The sequence below is a fragment of the Scyliorhinus torazame genome, chromosome 19 (assembly GCF_047496885.1).
Source record: "Scyliorhinus torazame isolate Kashiwa2021f chromosome 19, sScyTor2.1, whole genome shotgun sequence".
Classification (NCBI taxonomy): domain Eukaryota; kingdom Metazoa; phylum Chordata; class Chondrichthyes; order Carcharhiniformes; family Scyliorhinidae; genus Scyliorhinus; species Scyliorhinus torazame.
Window position 1 is genome coordinate 64369464 of NC_092725.1, and position 20348 is coordinate 64389811.

At 45.9% G+C, this 20348-nt stretch overlaps 1 protein-coding gene across 3 annotated transcripts in view; it reads left to right on the forward strand.

The window, feature by feature from the left end:
- Positions 1–20348, forward strand: part of LOC140396178 (zinc finger protein 800-like) — a 162111-nt gene that overhangs the window by 102486 nt on the left and 39277 nt on the right. For all 3 annotated transcript variants that reach the window (XR_011936475.1, XM_072484441.1, XM_072484440.1), the window contains exons 4-6: positions 5773–5887; positions 8038–8133; positions 10334–10477. Coding sequence is in view for 2 of the 3 variants with exons in the window: in XM_072484441.1 (XP_072340542.1) it covers positions 5773–5887; positions 8038–8133; positions 10334–10477 (355 nt within the window). In the remaining variant the exon portion in view is untranslated. The remainder of the gene's footprint in view (positions 1–5772; positions 5888–8037; positions 8134–10333; positions 10478–20348) is intronic.

Sequence of the window (20348 nt, forward strand, 5' to 3'; positions counted from 1 at the left end):
GCAAGTTCATCATCCAGGTTGTTTTGCCCCTTGGGTGACACTTAGTGTGATTGTGGTTCTTGCTGACGAAGCAAAGAAAATAACGGTAATATCATAGCAAAATAATGCAGATGTGGGGGAGCTGAAATAAAAACAAAGGTCAGGAATATCTCTGGTCTGGCAGCATCTGTAGAGAGAGAAAAGCCATTGATGTTTCGAGTCCAACGTGATTATTCTTGGGAATTGAAGAGGTTGGAATGTGCTAGGGTTTTGTGTTGTTGATGAAAGGCGGGAGAGTCCGGTGTAGTAAAAGGTCACCATCCTGTTCTCATGCTCACATTTCAGTCGTCGGCCTGCTACACTGTTCCAGTGAAACCCAACACAAACTGGAGGATCAGCACCATTTTCCGACTAGGCACTTTCCAGCCTTTTGGACTCCACAACTTCAGACCCAGAACTCTACTCCCATTTTGTTTATCTTTTGTCAAGTGCCAGTCTGTGTCTTGTTTTTGCTTTCAGATTGAGTTGCTCTTAATTCTGCTATTAACAACCACACTGGATCTGTGCTATGTTCTTTACTACAGCCATTGCCATTCCCTTTGCCTTTTGTTCCACAACATCTTTGGTATTTAATCCCTCTCACCCATCTGACCCATCACATTCCTTACTTCTCACCATTTCTGAAAATAGGACTTAGAAACCCTACAGTGCAGAAGGAGGCCACTCGGCCCATTGAGTCTGCACCGGCCCTTGCTCCGATAGAGCACCCTTCCCAGACCCTATTCCCATTACGTCACCTACCCTTTGGGCAATAACAGCATGGTCAGTTCACCGAACCTGCACATTTTTTGGACTGTGGGAGGAAACCGGAGCACCCGGAGGAAACACACTCAGACACGGGGAGAACGTGAAGCTCTCCACAGTCACCCAAGGCCAGAATTGAACGCTGGTCCCTGGTGCTGTGAGGCAGCAGTGCTAACCACTGAAACATTAAATCTGTTTCTCTCTCCACAGATGCTGCCAGACCTGCTGAGTTTTTCCTTTATTGCAGAAAATTACAGGGTGAACCAGTCAGTGCCAAGCAGCATTAGCAGTAGCTGGGGCAAAAGTTGCATACAATTCTGTCAAAGAATAATGACAAAGAAAGACAGGAACGTATGGGAGGAGAATGAGGCAGAAGACTGAAGGAAAGTCATGGAAACAACAAAACCTTTATCTGGGTATGGGTTCTGATTTTAGAAGTCCAATGCTATGAGGCAGTTCAGTCTTCACTATTAAAGTTATGGGCTCTCAATTGCAAACATTGATGTAAACTCTTTTTGTTTGATAATTGGGGTCGATTAGCTCCGTTGGCTGGACAGGCTGATTTGTGATGTGGTGCGACGCCACCAGCACGGGTTCAATCCCCGTACCGGCTGAGGTTATTCATGAAAGCCCTGCCTTCTCAACCTTGCCGCTCGCCTGAGGTGTGGTGACCTTCAGGTTAAATCATCACCAGCCAGCTCCCTCTCTCAAAAGGGGAAAGCAGCTTATGGTCCTTTGGGACTGTGACAACTTTGTTCTTTCTACATTAAAAGCATATTTATAATGCAGGATCCAAAGGAATTTTTCCCCTAATGAATTTGCATGTCACTTGTAGTTGCGATTCTATCTGGCTTTTGTTGCGTAAATTTTAACAGCAGCAGCTGCAAGGTGGGTTGCATGAAGGGAAAAGGATTAATTCACATGTAAGGTAGTTCCTCTAAAGGCATTCTTATTAATTGTGATGGAATTTTTCTTTGGATTAACTTTTCAGATTTTCAAAAGTGTGAAGTGCAATTTATTATTTGCTGCCAGTGTAATCGCAGTAATATATTTATCAAACTTAATGAGGCTTAATCATTCTGTGAAACAGGTTCCAGGCTGACCAGGGACTGAATTTTAATAAATTAAGTGTCAGTTCGAAAAGAGAGTGATCTGAAAGCTTGTTTATTCCCAAGCTACTTTGGCAAAGGAACATTTCACACCTCCAGATAAACGTGTTATCCAATGTTAAAAATATTTCTCTTGATCACTGCGCAGTGAGATATCTTGTGGATATGGAAGAAATTGAATTCTCACTGTGGTGGCCTCGGCGAGGGGGGCATTTTTATACAGTAAAAATATAAGGAACAACATTTTTAATTTGAAAAGTTTGCCATTCATTGGACTTTTCATTTTTCTTTTTGGGACATTTTATATGCAACAAGATGAGAAACGTTATTATTGGGGGATTGAAACGTTTCCCACTTCAGCCAGCTTTGAGCACTTTGAAGTTGGGTATAGCATGGATGCAGGGCAAAGATACCTCCGCTGTAGCTGAATGATACTCCTCAACCACAAATGTCAGAAAATGCTCCCAGATGCACCAGCGTGACAATTGTTCCACACCCTGTTTGGATTTTTCTGGATTGTTAATTAATGTGGAATATGGGGTAGCTTTACACTTTCGGTTCCATGTCCACTAGGAACTAAGGCCCGGGAGGGGCTGTGGGTGCAGACAGTGGCAAATGCTGGACCCTGGGGTTGTTGTTTAAAATACCTTCTGTTTGCCCACACTGAGCAGACTGGGAAGACCGGCTTTAAAAAAAAATTGATCTGTACGGCTGAGAGTTCTGATATTTTTTTAACCAGGTTTGCCTTGCCAGAGAAAACCCTCTCAAACTTAGAAGGGAGAAGCATTGAAGCAAAAGCTTGAACTCCTGAATGGCTTTAACTGAAAACCATCATAGTGCATCAGAGATCTTTTATCCTTTTTAACTTTGTCATCATTTATTTTCCTTCTCCACCAGCCTTTACCTCTATGTTGTTTGCTTGTGTGTGTATATAGAGTGGGGCAAGTTGGAAAGGGGGGCTTGGGTAAGGGATATTAGGTGGTCATTACATTTTTGTCAGTTTAATTATATTATTGTTAAATAATAAAAGGTAATTTGTGTTAAATTTACAAACCAGGGGCGTCATTCTCCGACCCCCCGCCGGGTCGGAGAATGGCCGTTGGCTGCCGTGAATCCTGCCCCCGCCGAAGTCTCCGGTACCGGAGATTGGGCGGGGCGGGAATCGGGCCGCGCCGATTGGCGGGACCCCCCGCTCAATTCTCCGGCCCGGGTGGGCCGAAGTCCCGCCCAGAAATTGCCTGTCCCGCCGGCGTAATTCAAAGCTGATATTTACCGGCGGGACCAGGCGGCTTGGGCGGGCTCCGGGGTCCTGGGGGGGGCGCGGGGCAATCTGACCCCGGGGGGGTGCCCCCACGGTGGCCTGGCCCGCGATCGGGGCCCACCGATCCGCGGGCGGGCCTGTGCCGTGGGGGCTCTCTTTCCCTTCCGCCTCCGCCACGGCCTCCACCATGGCGGAGGCGGAAGAGACTCTCCCCACTGCGCATGCGTGGGAAACTGTCGGGCCGCTGACGCTCCCGCGCATGCGCCGCATTTCCGTGCCAGCTGGCGGGGCAACAAACGCCATTTCCGCCAGCTGGCGGGGCAACAAACGCCATTTCCGCCAGCTGGCGGGGCGGAAATCCCTCCGCCGCCGGCCTAGCCCCTCAATGTTGGGGCTCGGCCCCCAAAGATGCGGAGCATTCCGCACCTTTGGGCCGGCACGATGCCGTCTGATTGGCGCCGTTTTTGGCGCCAGTTGGCGGACATCACGCCGTTGGGGGAGAATTTCGCCCCTGGTGACTGCAGTTTATTGGGCTCAGTCAAGGTCCTCAGGTGTTTTGAAATAACATCTAATTTCACTTGTGTTGTGACTCCAGATCAAATGGGGCTGAAATTGACCCCGCACTAGCCAGGGCTTTGTGACACTGGGGACGTGGTACACTAGCCGCGATTGCTCTCTGTAATAAACCTTTCCTGAAGTCCTTTTCCCCAATCCAAAGTAAGATGTTCTGTTAGGATAAAAGGACTGGTCATTGATGTTCTCGACTTGTTTACACTAGTTATCAGAACCTATTCTGAATCCTGAGATTTCAAAATAGCTGATTATCTTCTTCTGATTCCATGGTGCAGTACTTAAGATGATGTCCTCCTATTCCACCCTTTAGCACTTGGCATTGCCTGCCAGCCATAACGAAGCTTAATCTGAGATTGTGGATTTGTACCATCAATTGGAATTGCCACTGAGTGGGGGAGGGAGTTAACTGACTTATCCGGACGCCAGAGTGGGAACTCGCACAAAACAGCTTTAATGATTTAACAGCCATGAGAATCCCAGCTTGAAGTTACCTGATCAGGAGCCAAGTGCTTATCTGTTGAAATCACAAGATGTTATGTTTCACTTTGGAAAATCTGGTTGGGTAGACATGTCAGGTGGTGTGCCAACAATCCCTGATGACCATACCTCCAAAAGGTGCCTGCAGCTGAGGCAACTTTGGCTCAGCATTGCTGAGCTGGAGTCTGAGTTCAGGGCATTACATGACATCAGGGAAGCGGAAAGTTACCTGGACCCTTCTTGTTTCAGGATGCAGTCACACCCCTGAGGTTGGGCAGAACCTTAGACTTAGCCATTGGTCAGGGACAGGAGGATGTGACTGTGAGTCAGGCAGGTATGGGGAAATCAGCATGTGGTGATGGAGGAGCTTCCGCCCCTGACTTTGTCCAACAGGTACAAGATGCTTGCTACCTGTGTGAATGAGAAAGAATGTGAGGTGGATGAGCTGACTAGCCATGGCACTATGGTGAATGTTGCTATTCAAAGTGGGGAGAGCGAAGAAGAATCTGGTAGGAGTCAGGGGGATAGCTGCTGTTCTCTGTAGCCACGGCCAGCAGTTCCAAATGTTGTGTTGCCTGCCCAGTGCCAAGGTTAAGGACATTTATTTCCCTGTGAGTGGAGAGGAACTTGAAATGGGCACGGGAGAATACAGTTGTTGTGGTCCACATGGGATCCATCGACTTGCCAGAACATCATTCCCGGTTATACGCAAGAGAATTTGAGCAGGTGGGCTCAAACTAAAAAAGCAGAATATCGAAGGTAATCGTCTCAGGGTTCCTACCAGAGCCAAGTGCCAATTGACACAGATTGTAGATTAAATAAATAAATGTGTAACTTTAAAAATGATATGGGAAGGAGGGTTTTGATCTATGGGGCACTGGCATCAGTACTCTGGGACGAAAGACCTATTGCATTGGGAGGTGCTCCACTTGAACCTGGCTGTGACCTGGCCAGTCATATAACTGGGGTGTGGACAGGGCTTCAAACTTGTGGGGGAGGGGTGATGGTGGTGGGTATGATTGGGTTGTGTGAAGGGGCATGTGGGAATCCAAAGAGAAAAGGCAAGGCATCAAGAGAACAAAGCAATGTGCCTACTTTCCTCACACACAACACATGCGCTAACTTTCCATGCAGGTGTGCTCTTTCCACTGCATGCGCATGCACTTTCTACGCATGTGTACTTCCCACACGCGTGCACTTTCCACACACGCAAACGTGCACTTTCCAACACGTGCACGCTACCCATTTCCACATGCGCATGCGACCCATTTCCACCACGTGCAATTACCCCGTGGGAATGGCTCACTTGCTGCTGATGTAATGTAATTCTCCAATTGTTGTCCCAGATTAAATTCAAAGCTGGGACCTCTGGTGTGCGACTTATTGCAACTCTGAGGGTGTCTTTATACACTTGGTAATCTGACCCTTTGGTCCACCTAAACTTTATTTTCTTAAAGTAAGAACTTTTATACGTCAAACCAAATCTGTGCAGTATTATAATGCATTAGAATATCTCTATGTGAAAATATTTTTTGTAGTTTGTAATATTTATTCATTTTTTGTGTCTAGAATAATAGTCGTAACGAAACTGATATGGAAGAAAATAGGTCAAGAATTCAGAAAACACTGCTGAGGGACAAGTTTTGCCAGACAGAGCACCACCACCATGGCTGCTGTGAACCAGGTATTTGCAAGTCAGCTTCATCAATTTATTTAAGAACCAGTAGAAATCATCAGGCTCCCCTTCATGTTTAATGCCATCCGTTTTGCCTTCCTCTCCCCTTTCTGTAACATGCTGCTGAAACAGGCAACAGGTCTGCCAGCAAGCCCTCACTTATTAAAGTTGAGGTTTTGTCCCTGAAAATCACAACTTTTAAGAGAAACACAATTTTCCATTGAAACCAATGTAAAAGATTCTGTAGGAATTCAGAAAACATGACATTACAGCATTATACCTTGTAAGTTGAATTATTTTACATTGCTGAATACTTATATTGGTAAATTAAATCACTTTGAAAATAAAATAACTTTCAAAACGTAAAAGAAGTATGGTAACTTTCTACTTGTGGTTTCATCCGCTCACTGCTGATCCCGCTTCCCGAACCTTAGGCTAGCAACACATTCAGCTCCCTCCTGGCTGCTGCAGACCCTTCCTCCCCTGAACCTCTGACTTGAAGCTTGTCACACTCCCTGACCTACCCTGTTGCCAATCCTTGCTCTTGCCGAACCTCCCTCTCCAACTCTCCCACTTGCTGCTCTCCTCTCCTGTACCTGGGTTCCTGTTCAAGATCTAAATCTGATCTGAAGCTGAGCTGGGGGTGTTACAATGCATGTTTTTTAAAATTGGGTTCTGAAGATGAACGGCGAGAACCAGGAAGAGCAGCTTCGACAGTAATTATTTAAAAAACCCTGGATTATAAAAACTCCAGCTCGACACTTCTGCATCATCGGGACTGACACTTTTACAGTCCTAGAGCAGGAACGCTGGTTCAGGAGAGGGAAATGACGAAAAGGAGAATTGGGGAGCAAGAGATTTTGCATGAGCAGGAATTGGTGAGAGGGTGAGTAGGGGAGCGGTAAAGGCCGCAAGTGGGAAGGTGAAGGAGGAGGGGAGGCCGCAAGTCAGAGAATCGTACAATCCCTAGCATGCAGAAGGAGGCAATTCAGCCCATCGAGTCTGCACCGGCCCTTAGAAAGAGCACCCTGCTTAAGCCACGCCTCCACCCTATCCCCGTAACCCAGTAAACCCACCTAAATTTTTGGACACTATGGAGAATTTAACATGGCTAATCCACCTAACCTGCACATTTTTGGACTGTGGGGTGAAACCAGAGCACCCACGTAGACATGGGGAGAATGTGCAAACTCCACACAGACAATCAGCTGATGCCGGAATTGAACCCAGGTCCCTGGATTGTGAGGCAGCAGTGCTAACCACTGTGCCACCATGCCGCCCAGAGGGTGAGGGAGGAGGAGAGACTGAGTTGGTGACACTGGTTGTCACGCAGCCCTGTCAGACCGGTGTGAAATGACGTTAAAACAAATCTCTCAACACTAAATGAGGATTATAGGCCCCATTAACTGACTGTTAAAGTGAAAGGGTATTGTTAGATACTGTACCATGGAATTCATGGTGCACTTGTGCCTTGGGAGACCTACTGAGGAGGTAGTTCTGGGGCAAGTAGTGTACTCCTGTCTTTATCATTGATAAATAGTAGTGCAACTGCTGTGTAAGATGCCAACCCACAAATGTTCATTTTATGTGATTCCCATTAAGAAATCAAATCGTAGTTTAATCACTTAATCCACTGCAGTGCCCAAATATTACAATGGAGGTTTTTCACCTTAATTGCTTTCTCTTTCCCGTCTCTATCCAACATATTCTTTAAAAAAAAAAAAAAATTTAGAGTACCCAATTATTTTTTTCCAATTAATGGGCAATTTAGCGTGGCCAATCCACCTACTCTGCACATCTTTGGGTTGTGGAGGTGAGACCCACGCAGACACAAGGAGAATGTGCAAACTCCACACGGACAGTGGCCCAGGGCTGGGATCGAACAGTTATTGGGATCAAATTGTGCTATGCGTGGCATCGTTTTTTTTTAATAGCGAATTTTTCTACCTGGTCGATGAAAGGAAGGAATTAGGTGCCAACTTTATTTTGAAATCACAGACAAAGGAATTTTGTAGAAGCGCATTCGTAAGTTTGTTGCTTATATCACACAGTGTAGTTTTGTCTTGTAGATTTGATACAGTATTGTGTGTTCAAGAAATGGGAACAATTTTCAATGGCCCAGTCTCACATTCCTCTGCTTTTATGCATCAACTTTACAGCATACACACAGGAGCCAGGAGATCCTCCTTTGTTACAACAACAACTCTCAACTTCAAAATCAGGAATTCAGCAAATCATTGAGTGTTTTCGGACAGGTACAGAGCAATGGTTTACTGACAGTTTTCTTGTGCAATATTGTACTATAGAGTAAGAGAAATCTGTACTTTAATAATTAACCGCTGTGATGGGCTGCTATAGATTTAATTGAAAAAATAATCTTGGCCTGTTTTCTTTGATGCTTTAAAATAAAGATAAATGGAGTCCGGCAGGTAAGAGTTTATCACATTCCAGTGTTATGGGTCAGGGTTTAGAGAACCCCAAAGTGTATCACGGAGTTCACCTGACCCACAACTTATAATAGATTGTGGTATGGGGAGCACACGGCCCACTCTACAAGCGTGGTACAACAGAAATGGAAAAGTACTTTTTAAAACAAAACAATGTTTATTCTTTTTGTGAGGGCCACGAAGAATCCAGCACGAGTTTTAAGGATACAAAGAAATAACATTTATTTACAATAACATATATATACAACAGCAGCAGCAACTTCGCTTGCTGCTCACTCCTTCCTGCTGGTTCCAAACTGGCCAGCTTTATTTATACAGGGAGTCTGCTAATGGTTTCTCCGCCCCCCTCATTGGGAAAGCTCATACTCCCACAGGATTGTGGGATTGTCATTAGTCCCCAGCCAATGGTAAGCAGGCAGGTTATAACAATTCTATGAACGCAAGTTAACCTTTTTTAAAACAAACTGAACATCTAAGCAACCATTAATTCAAATGTAACCCAAAGACTACAACACTAAGTAACCCTGTAAGTTGTCCTTTTAACACCCAGAAGACTTTACAAACCTTCAAACAGGAGCACATTAGGTTTACATTCAATACTGAGACCTTTTACTCAGTTCACCAAATGATCCATAGTCTTTGGATGGCAGAGATCAACAGTACAGCTCTTTGTTAAAATTCAGATGCAGCTCACTGAAAAACACAGACACACCCAAGCTTTTTCTCAAACTGAAACTAAAAAGCAGAAGTAGAGCTCAGCTCCACCCACACTCTGACATCACTCCAGTAACATGAGCAGCTCCATTTCTTAAAGATACATTTCTTAAACACCCATTTCTTAAAGGTACTCGCACATGATACCAGTGAGTGATGACTTTGCAACTGAAATGGCTATTCCTTTTCTGACTGCTACCTTACACTCATGTTATTCAGATAATTTACAGTTTCTTTTACAGCCTGTGTGTTATTGAGATGCATGATAGCACAGTGGTTAGCACTGCTGCTTCACAGCACCAGGATCCCAGCTTCCTCATTGGAATGTAGAGGCAGGTTTCATGAAGCAAGTTAAGATGTTGTACCTGTTAACTGTAAAGCTATTTTGTTGTTAAGATCTGTTATTCTGTGTTTAAATTAAAGTTTGTTTCAATATTCTGTTCGTCATATTATCACTCCTGTGGTGCATTAACATTTGCTCATGGTTTTACCAAATGCACATAGCTGAGTTCTAATCCAGATCTGAACCGATGTTGGGATTCTGACCTGGACCCATAACAGAATACATAATGAAACTGTGGTTAACAAGAAAATGGATACTGTGAAGTTTTGCCTAAAGAAGTAATTTTTAAAAGAGTGATTGTAAATTTTGAGATCATTGTGCCACAATTCCATTTTTTATAATTGCATAGAGCTGATCAGTTTAGCACAATAAGCTGTTGATGAATACCACCAAAAACTCTAATCGAGTTTCTAGTTATAAGGGGCACTTCTGCAGCACCAAGCTTCCAACAGGCTGTGCTGACCAGAACATCTGGGCCACGGTATTTTGAGTCCAATCTTCCATCTGTATCCTCTGAAAAGCAAGAACAGATACATCGACCGTAGGGACTTATGCAATTCAAACCTCGGTGTCAAGGCCCCATCATTACCTGCAACATAGATTGAACACTTCACGGTGTCACTCAGTGGAATGCTTAGTTTCACTTCCATGAACACATTTTAAACGCTAATGGCTATTTTAAGGACTTATTATTTTATTGCGAGCTGACACCATGCAGGTCGAGGCATTGAAGGCCATTATAGTTTTACAGTTTCACTGTATTAACTGTTTCACACATATGCTCTGTTCAATTTTGTAGTTTTTAAGAAAATTCATGCAGCTTTTTGACAAAGGTGTAGAAAACATATGTATTGATGTAATCATGGGCATATCTAATTATGTGAATCTTCACTTTAAGGATTTTTATTTGGCACATTCCTGTTGAATATGTGAGACACTTTTTCCACACAGGAACCACACAACTGAAACACATTCTACTGAAAGAGGTAGACACCATCTTTGAATGCAAACTGTGTCGAAGTCTATTCAGAGGATTGCCCAATCTTATTACACACAAGGAGTTTTACTGCTTCCCAAGCCTAAAGATGGATGAACGTAAGTTTTTTTTCTTAAAGAATTTACTCTTCTGTACAATGGTCTACTCTAGATTTGCTCATTCTCCAGAACGGTTTGGACCGGCCGCGTAGGCTTGAAATAAGTAAACTTATTCCTTTAGTCTCTGGCTGTGCTATAAAAGCCAGCGTTGATCTCCACCTGTAGAATAGGTATCTCATGTGTAGAGTTTCAATTTTAATTAAATTGTTGTACCTGGTGTCCTATTGATGGTGACAGAACAGATAATGCTCCCTGCAGTAAAGGGTGGTATCGGGTAGCCAAATTGACATTTCGTGTTTGAGATTTGGTGAACTGATGTTCCAAATTAACATCAAATATCTAACCAACTAAATGAGGGGGAAAAAATTCCTTTCCTGTCGAAGTGCTACACCACTAGTACACCCTCTCTCCCATCTCAGTGCTGCGACCTCATCCATCCTCTCTTGTGCCTGTGCTGTACCCGGATCCTCCGTCTCTTCTGCCTCACCCTCTCTGTCGAAGTGCAATACCTCTGATACCGCCTCTCTCCTGTCTCAGTTGGAGGGGGTGTGGGGTAGGAGGGGAAGGAGGAGAGAAAGAACTTCAATTGGTAGCACACTTGCCTCTGAATCATAACTTGAAGTCCCACTTGTTATGAACAGGAGGGGGGATTAATGTGAACATCACTGATTGATCCCCTTGCCACCCGTCTGTAAACAGAAAGATATTTTTGATTTCCCCATTTATCAGTGGTGAGGTATGTTCTCTAACCCTTCAGTTTTGGAGTGATCCAATCCTCTATTAATAGCCCCACAGCAAACTCGGGATGAGGTTTAAAAAAAGAGGATTAATTTACACACACAAAACACGGGAATGAGGTTTGCAAAGGTTAAAAGGAGGAGTTGCGCTACTGGTTAGGAGAGCATCACAGCTGTACTGGGGGAGAACACCTCAGAGGACAGCGAGGCTATATAGGTAGAGATCAGGAATAAGAAGGGTGCAGTCACAATGTTGGGGGTTTACTACAGGCCTCCCAACAGCCAGTGGGAGATAGAGAAGCAGATAGGTAGACTGACTTTGGAAAGGAGTAAAAGCAACAGGGTTGTTGTGATGGGAGACTTCAACTTCCCCAATATTGACCTGGACTCATTTATTGTTAGGGGCTTAGACGGGGCGGAGTTTGTAAGGAGCATCCAGGAGGGCTTGTTAAAAGTATATGTAGATTGTCCAACTAGGGAAGGGGCAGTACTGGACCTGGTATTGGGGAATGAGCCCGGCCAGGTGGTAGAAGTGTCAGTAGGGGAGCATTTCGGGAACAGTGACCACAATTCAGTAAGTTTTAAAGTGCTGGCGGACAAGGATAAGAGCGGTCCGAGGGTGAATGTGCTAAATTGGGAAAAGGCTAATTATAACACTATTAGGTGGGAACTGAAGAACCTAGATTGGGGGTGGATGTTTGAGGGTAAATCAACATCTGACATGTGGGAGGCTTTCAAATGTCAATTGAAAGAAATTCAGGACCAGCATGCTCCTGTGAGGAAGAAGGATAAATATGGCAAATTTCGGGAACCTTGCATTACGAGAGATATTGTAGGTCTCGATAAAAGGAAAAAGGAGGCATTTGTCAGGGCCAGAAGGCTGGGAACAGACGAAGCCTGTGTGGAATATAAGGAAAGTAGGAAGGAACTCAAGCAAGGAGTCAGGAGGGCTAAAAGGGGTCACGAAAAGTCATTGGCAAATAGGGTTAAGGAAAATCCCAAGACTTTTTACACGTACATAAAAAGCAAGAGGGTAGCCAGGGACAGGGTTGGCCCACTGAAAGAAAGGGGAGGTAATCTATGTGTGGAGCCAGAGGAAATGGGCAAGATACTAAATGAATACTTTGCATCAGTATTCACCAAAGAGAAGGAATTGGATGTTGAGTCTGGAGAAGGGTGTGTAGATAGTCTGGGTCACATTGAGATACAAAAAGACGAGGTGTTGGGTGTTTTGAAAAATATTAAGATGGATAAGTCCCCGGGGCCTGATGGGATCTACCCCAGAATACTGAAGGAGGCAAGAGAGGAAATTGCTGAGGCCTTGACAGAAATCTTTGGATCCTCACTGTCTTCAGGTGATGTCCCAGAGGACTGGAGAATAGCCAATGTTGTTCCTTTGTTTAAGAAGGGTAGCAAGGATAATCCAGGGAACTACAGGCCTTTGAGCCTTACGTCAGTGGTAGGGAAATTACTGGAGAGAATTCTTCAAGATAGGATATCTCCCATTTGGAAGCAAGTGGACGTATTCGCGAGAGGCAGCACGGTTTTGTGAAGGGGAGGTCGTGTCTCACTAACTTGATAGAGTTTTTCGAGGAGGTCACAAAGATGATTGATGCTGGTAGGGCAGTGGATGTTGTCTATATGGATTTCAGTAAGGCCTTTGACAAGATCCTGATTTGTTATGTTGTAGGTGTAACATAAGCAGCTTCCTTGTGGTGCACTTGACAAAGGAAGGTTCAGACGTGGAGATAACTTCAACACGTTTATTAAACTATTTACACTTCCATTATTCGGGTTCGACACGACTGCTAATCCCACTATAGCTACCCAGAGTGACTAACCAGCTGCTGCAATCCACGTGGTGGGTCTAATATTGAATCAACCTTGTGTCTGTACTCACTGACTGTCTCCACTGGAAAGAGGCAGATCATGTGTGTGGTGTCCTTTATATATGGGTTGGTGTAATGCCCTCCTGTGGTCGTGTCACCTCCGTGTGCATTGTGAATGTCTATTGGTCCTGTCCTATCTAATTGATCTATTGGTTGAGCGTGTGTGTGTGATGTTTCTGGTGCTCCCTCTAGTGTCTAGCTAGCCTACATGCATTTACATTGATGGACATCACCACATCCCCCCCTTTTTTATATGTTCATATTTTCTGTACACTTTAAGAAAATTGAACAAAGAACAGGTAGCTAAGGTAAGGTATATACAAGTCATGAGAACAGTGATTAAACAATAAGTCCAAATCATTCGTGTGAGTTCAAATACCATCAATCATCATGGTCAAATGTCTCTCTTAGTTATGAACGCCATCAACGTCCCTGTGCCACAGGAACCAAGAAGTGGTCAAATCACTTCGCTGTTTGATTTGGAGTCCCTTTCTTTTTCCGATGTTTGTTATAATGCTGTCGGATGGCATCTTGTGGCTGATAAGGTGTTGATGTTGAAGAAGTACCATCAACAGTATCATTCGAGGTCATGGATGTGCCATATGTTGAAGTTGGATAAGACTGTACATACTGGTTCTGGCCACGTGCTGTGCTGGAAGGGTGATCCTGCTGAGAACCGTTGAAGCTTGTTGAATTGGAAACAGAAGTGCTGCTCGCATAAATACCTGGTGATGGTGTGAAACTAGAACCATGCATCTGATAGGAATATGCCGTCTGGCCTGGCTGGGGTGCAGCAAATCCTGGGCTGTAACTAATGCATCCAGCCTGTAGTGCAGATTGCGCTGGCGGTAGTCCTCCTTCGGTCTTGATTCTATTAGTGGGCAATCCGTAGTGCTGGCCTGTTTGAGAATATGCTGCATAGACTGCTGGCTGCTGCATGCCTGAATACTGGGTTTGTCCAGCATGAGCTGTCATTGGCTGAACTGCTGGTGTGGAAAAAATGTGTGGATATAGCTGTGGTGAATATTGGTGTATTCCTCTTGGACTGTAGCCGTTTCTTGGTATTACTGACACAGTGTAATTGTTAAGTGATCCATCTCCTGTCATTGTGGCATCTGCTGTCACCCTGAGCGTGCCATCACTGAGGTTGTGGAACTCCCTGTCTGGAGTATAGTCCGGCTTACATGAATCAGAGTCGGCGTTTGGTTGCTCCCCATCTGGAGTCTGGTCTGTTTTAACTGAGTCAGTGTTGGTTTGTTGATGCTCCCCGTCCGGAGTCTTAGCAGGTTCGCTGGAGTAAGCTGAGATTTCTTGAAGCTGCACGTCTGGAGCCGGAACATGCAGGAATGCATTGATTTGTGGAGAGGTTTGAGCGAATGAGGGTGGAAGTATTGTGGTGTCACCAGAGTCACCACTGGTCTCACAGTGATCGTCGAGTGCCTCTGTACACACAAGCTGAGGTCTGCCACTTTGCACATCTTGCATGGGTAGTGGGATGTCTCACATGTTGTGGGTAGATCCTCAGTAACTGCTTGTTGTTCACTTGGGTTGGGTAAATTGTCAGAGTCTTCATCTGATGGCGCAAACAATGTGGGTGGACTGTCATTGTCTTGCTGTTGTCCTTCATTTGGGCTTGGGCTGTCATTGTCGCTTTGTTCTTCACTGTAGCATGATAGACCATCATGGTCGTCCTGCTGTGCACTGGAGCGTGGTAGACTTTCATAGTCTTCTTGCTGTTTCCTTGAGCATGGCAGACTTGCATTGTCTGCCGCTAGTTGGTCAGAGGAGGTTGCTAGACCCTCATGGTCTTGTTCCTGCAAGGACTGCGCGTCGGAGTCTTGCGTTGCTTCTATCGTGGAGGCTGTCCACGAGCTCGCTGCGGAAGCTTGTGACACTGGAGTCACGTCTTGTGTGTGCAAGGACTGCGCTCTGGAGTCTTGCGTTTCTTCTATCATGGAGTCTGTTCACGAGCTCGCTGTGGAGGCTTGTGACGCTGGAGGCACGTCTTGTGTGTGCAAGGACTGCGCTCTGGAGACTTGCGTTTCTTCTATCGTGGAGTCTGTCCATGAGCTTGCTGTGGAGTCGTGTGACACTGGAGTCACTTCTTGTTCATGCAAGGACTGTGGTGTGGAGTCTTGTGTGTCATCTTTCGTAGAGTCGGGAACCCTGAGCGGTGTATGGACCACGCTCTGTGGGCAGCAGGCCACTCTCTGGGCTTGTACCACTCTCTGTCTCTTGGTTTCAGGCTGCAGCATCATCCTGCACTCACGGGTTGGTATGTCATATCTGCTGGGCTGAAGATCCTCAAATCCGAAGAACGAATCCGCGTCTGCGTCGGATTCAATGCGGGGGTCGCCAATGTGCAACACGTCTAGTTGAGGTTCGGATTTGGTGGTGGGGTAGCCTCCAAGGTGAAAGGTTTGTCCGAGTTGTAGTCTTCTAGGACAATATCATCACTGTTTGTGTCGGAGCTGGCATCGGGCTCGCGAGGTCCAGAGAAAATGTAAAGGTCGGTATCGAAGTATTCAAGGTCGGAATCTTCGATTTGGGCGTAGGTAACTGCTTGTTGCAGGGTTCTTCGGAGGTTAATTTCATTTCCTGGTTCAATTTGAGGCATTGTGCTGTCATTCCAGGTGAAGGAAGGTTGTTTTACGGCTTTAAAAGATTTTTTCTTTGATTTGGGACGTTTCCCCTTTAAATTGGCGTGGTCCGGGGCCTCTGACATCATGACGCATGTGACGTAGCTTGTAGGAAACGTTTGCACATTTGCAGATCGCGGTTCCTTTACTGATGGCTGTTTTCGTGATTGCGCATGCACAGCATCTTGCGCATGTGCAGACAGACCTTCCTGTTCGGTGCACTTCTCGCGCAACTGCGCAAGTGCAGTCCCTTTAGAAAGATGGCCGCCGACCAAAATCGTACTCCGCTCCGGAATCTCGGCCTCGAGGTGAGTACTGGCGCTTCTCTTACCTTTTCTTGCTGGTTGGAGTGTGTTTTCCTCTCAGTATTTGGCAAATTTGTCCAGGACTGCCTGGAAGTCGCTCCTGTTTTGCCCTTTGGAGAACTTGAATTTTTAAAAGATTTCTTCTGCTCTGGCATCAGCGATGGTGAGGAGAAGCTCTGTTTTTTCAGGATCGGCCACATCTTCTAGTTCGGCTGCCACCAGGAAGATTTCAAACTTTTGCAGGAATGCGCACCAGTTTTCTCGGAGATCGCCGTGGCACTGGAGCTGCTGCGGAACCCGGATCTCGAACATTTTGCCTGGGTATGGCTGGTTGTCACTGTACTCCGAGGTATGGCTATATGGATTGAAATAGTTCACTGCTGGTACCATGATTTGTTATGTTGTAGGTGTAACATCAGCGGCTTCCTTGTGGTGCACTTGACAAAGGAAGGTTCAGACGTGGAGATAACTTCAATGCGTTTATTAAACTATTTACACTTCTATTACTCGGGTTCGACACTACTGCTAATCCCACTATAGCTACCCAGACTGACTAACCAGCTGCTGCAATCCACGTGGTGGGTCTAATATTGAATCAACCCTGTGTCTGTACTCACTGACTGTCTCCACTGGAAAGAGGCAGATCATGTGTGTGGTGTCTTTTATATATGGGTTGGTGTAATGCCCCCCTGTGGTCATGTCACCTCCGTGTGTATCGTGAATGTCTATTGGTCCTGTCCTATCTAATTGATCTATTGGTTGAGCGTGTGTGTGTGTGATGTTTCTGGTGCTCCCTCTAGTGTCTAGCATGCATTTAATTGATGCACATCACCACAGGTCCCTCATGGCAGACTGGTACAAAAGGTGAAGCCTCACGGGATCAGAGGTGAGCTGGCAAGATGGATACAGAACTGGCTAGGTCATAGAAGGGAGAGAGTAGCAATGGAAGGGTGCTTTTCTGATTGGAGGGCTGTGACTAGTGGTGTTCTGCAGGGATCAGTGCTGGGACCTTTGCTGTTCGTAGTATATATAAATGATTTGGAGGAAAATGTAACTGGTCTGATTAGTAAATTTACGGATGTCACAATGTTTGGTGGCATTGTGGGTAGCGATGAGGACTGTCAGAGGATACAGCAGGATTTTGATAGTTTGGATACCTGGGCGGAGAGATGGCAGATGGAGTTTAATCCGGTTAAATATGTGGTAATGCATTTTGGAAGGTATAATACAGGTAGGGAATATACAGTGAATGGTAGCACCTTTAAGAGTATTGACAGTCAGATAGATCTAGGTGTACAGGTCCACAGGTCACTGAAAGGGGCAACACAGATAGAGAAGGTAGTCAAGAAGGCATACAGCATGCTTGCCTTCATTGGCCGTGGCATTGAGTATAAAAATTGGCAGGACATGCTGCAGCTGTATAGAACCTAAGTTAGGTCACACATAGTGATCAATTCTGGTCGCCACACTACCAGAAGGATGTGGCGGCTTTAGAGAGGGTGCAGAAGAAATTTACCAGGATGTTGCCTGGTATGGAGGGTATTAGTTATGAGGAGAGGTTAAATAAACTTTGTTTGTTCTCACTGGAATGAAGGAGGTTGAGGGGCGACCTGATAGAGGTCTACAAAATTATGAGGGGCATAGACAGAGTGGATAGTCAGAGACTTTTCCCCGGGGTAGAGGGGTCAATTACTAGGGGGCATAGGTTTAAGGTGCGAGGGGCAAGGTTTAGAGGAGATGTACGAGGCAAGTTTTTTACACAGAGGGTAGTGGGTGCCTGGAACTCGCTGCCGGAGGAGGTGGTGGAAGCAGGGACGACAGTGACGTTTAAGGGGCATCTTGACAAATACATGAATAGGATGGGAATAGAGGGATACGGACCACGGAAGTGCAGAAGATTTTAGTTTAGAAGATTTTAATTCAGACAGGCAGCATGGTCGGCGCAGGCTCTTTGTTCTTTGTTCGTCCAGGCGAGTTTCCCCCAAACTTGTTATCCTGGACGTGATGCCCTGATTTGTTAAATTCTGGATTCACCCAGAAGTGTTACCCCCCCTTCCTCCCTTCCCGGCTCCCTTTCTTTATTCAATCTCTCTCCCCCCCCCCCCCCCCCCCCCCGCCGCTCCCCCTTGGGTGACAAGAAGATTACTCAAAAAAAGATCTCTTCCCTTGTGGATACGTTTGCCCAGTCCAAATAAATTGATGTTTGAAAAGGAGCCAAAGGAACCCGGCTTTTTAGAGTTAAAGAAAGAGTGAGTTTGTTGACTCTTAAACGTGAGAGAAATAATAAAGCACATGCTTTATTATACATTCACACAGATCAGGAATGAGAATTGAGTCCAAAACTTATGTTTAAGAAAATATAATATACGAATCAATATTTGACTTTTCTGTAAGGAGCAGGTGGTGAAATGTTGCAGCTGTTGTGATTCCAGTCGTGCTGACTTCAATTGAATAATTTGTGTAGAGATTCCAGTGTCCTGCAGTTGAGCTGAGTAGTGGTCCGGCTTCCTTTTCAGCTGTATCTTTGCTGATCTAGCTATCTTTAGCAGTCAGAGAGAGAGAGAGAGAGAACCTTGAATTTTACCTGCCTCCGAGTCGACTTAGTGCTCTTGTTCATTCTGTGGCACACACACTGACACACCTAGCACTCGTCCACACTGACAAAGCTTTGTAGATGGCTTTTATCCCAATCTCTTGCATATTCCTGGAATCCATGAACCGGTCTGGGACATTACTTACAGGATGATAATGATAACCTTTATTGTCACAAGTAGGCTTACATTAACACTGCAATGAAGTTACTGTGAAAATCCCCGAGTCGCCACATTCCGGCGCCTGTTCAGGTACACGGAGGGAGAATTCAGAATGTCCAAATTTCCTAACAGCACATCTTTCGGGACTTGTGGAAAGAAACCGGAGCACCCGGAGGAAACCCACGCAGACACAGGGAGAACGTGCAGACTCCGCACAGACATTGATCCAAGCCGGGAATCGAACGTGGGACCCTGGTGCTGTCAAGCAACAGTGCTAACCACTGTGCTACCGTGCCGCCCATATCATTGATGCTGAGATGATAATCAGCTTCCGTAATCTCCATAGAGGAATGGCGGTTAGTTTTGAAATGGCTTTCGTTCCTTTGAACGGTTCCTGTCTAGAAACATGGTGTGACTTCCATTGCCTCTTTTGTATCACCAACCGGAGCAATTCAGGCAGTGACTGAATTACATTCTCATAATTTACATCGTCTGCCTTTTTTGGCTTGAATGTCCATTTTAAAAAAAAAACATATGCCTTATTTAAAATATGCCCATATGTAATTGATGGCTTTCCCCCATATTTGTGACATAATTTTTCCTGCTTTTTGCATTTATACAATAAAAGAGGGATAAGGGAAAGGCAGAGGTACAGGGAAAAGACCAAAGACAAAACAAAAAATATTGTTTCACCTGAGTCTAGTGTCCAGTAGATCACTGTCCAATGAAGGTTCTTTCACGTGGATTTGTTTGTGAGAGTTCATGATCTTGATCCTCGGAACCCGGTTGCAGGCTGAAAATGCAGCAACTCATTCTTGTATTCTGAGAATCAGTTCACTCTGTAGGAAAAATACAGGGGGTGGGATTCTCCAATAATGGGGCTATGTCCCCAGTCCAGCGTCACAACGCGGGTGATTCTCCTACCTGAAGGGGGCTAGCAGGGCCCTGGAGTACTCCGCTCAGCTCTGCCTACCGATATGGGACCCTGCACTTCCGGTCGGGAGGCCGCGCATGCGCACGGCGGCGGCCGTCCTGTGCGATATGGCGAACTCGCACCGCGGAGTGGCCCGAAGATATAGGGCCCCCCCCCCCCCCCCCCGAGATCGTGCACGCCTGCGGATCAGTGGCCGCCGATCGCTAGCTTGGCCGTCCCTCCTGAGGCCCCCCGCCACCCGGTGAAGGATTCCCCCCCCCCACCCAGTGTGGCCGCGGACTGAGTCGTTCCCGACAGGTTAAACGTGGTTAGAACCAAGCCGTCGTGATCTCGGCCAGTTGTCGGCGACGAATCGCTGCGGCGGCGTCTGTCAATGGGCCCCTACCCGCACCACGTAGACCGCGCGCACGCAATTCGCGGGGGACCGGAGAATCGCCGGGAGCAGTGTCGTGCCGGTTTTCCGGCCTCAATGCCCATTCTCCGCCCCCGCGCCGTGTTATCAAGTGCAAGGATGATGTAGACATATATATTTTCCTTCATTTCCTCCGGGCATGACACATTCTAGAGCTTGAGTTGAAGATTCAGGGTTGACAATTCAGCAGTACTGAGGGAGC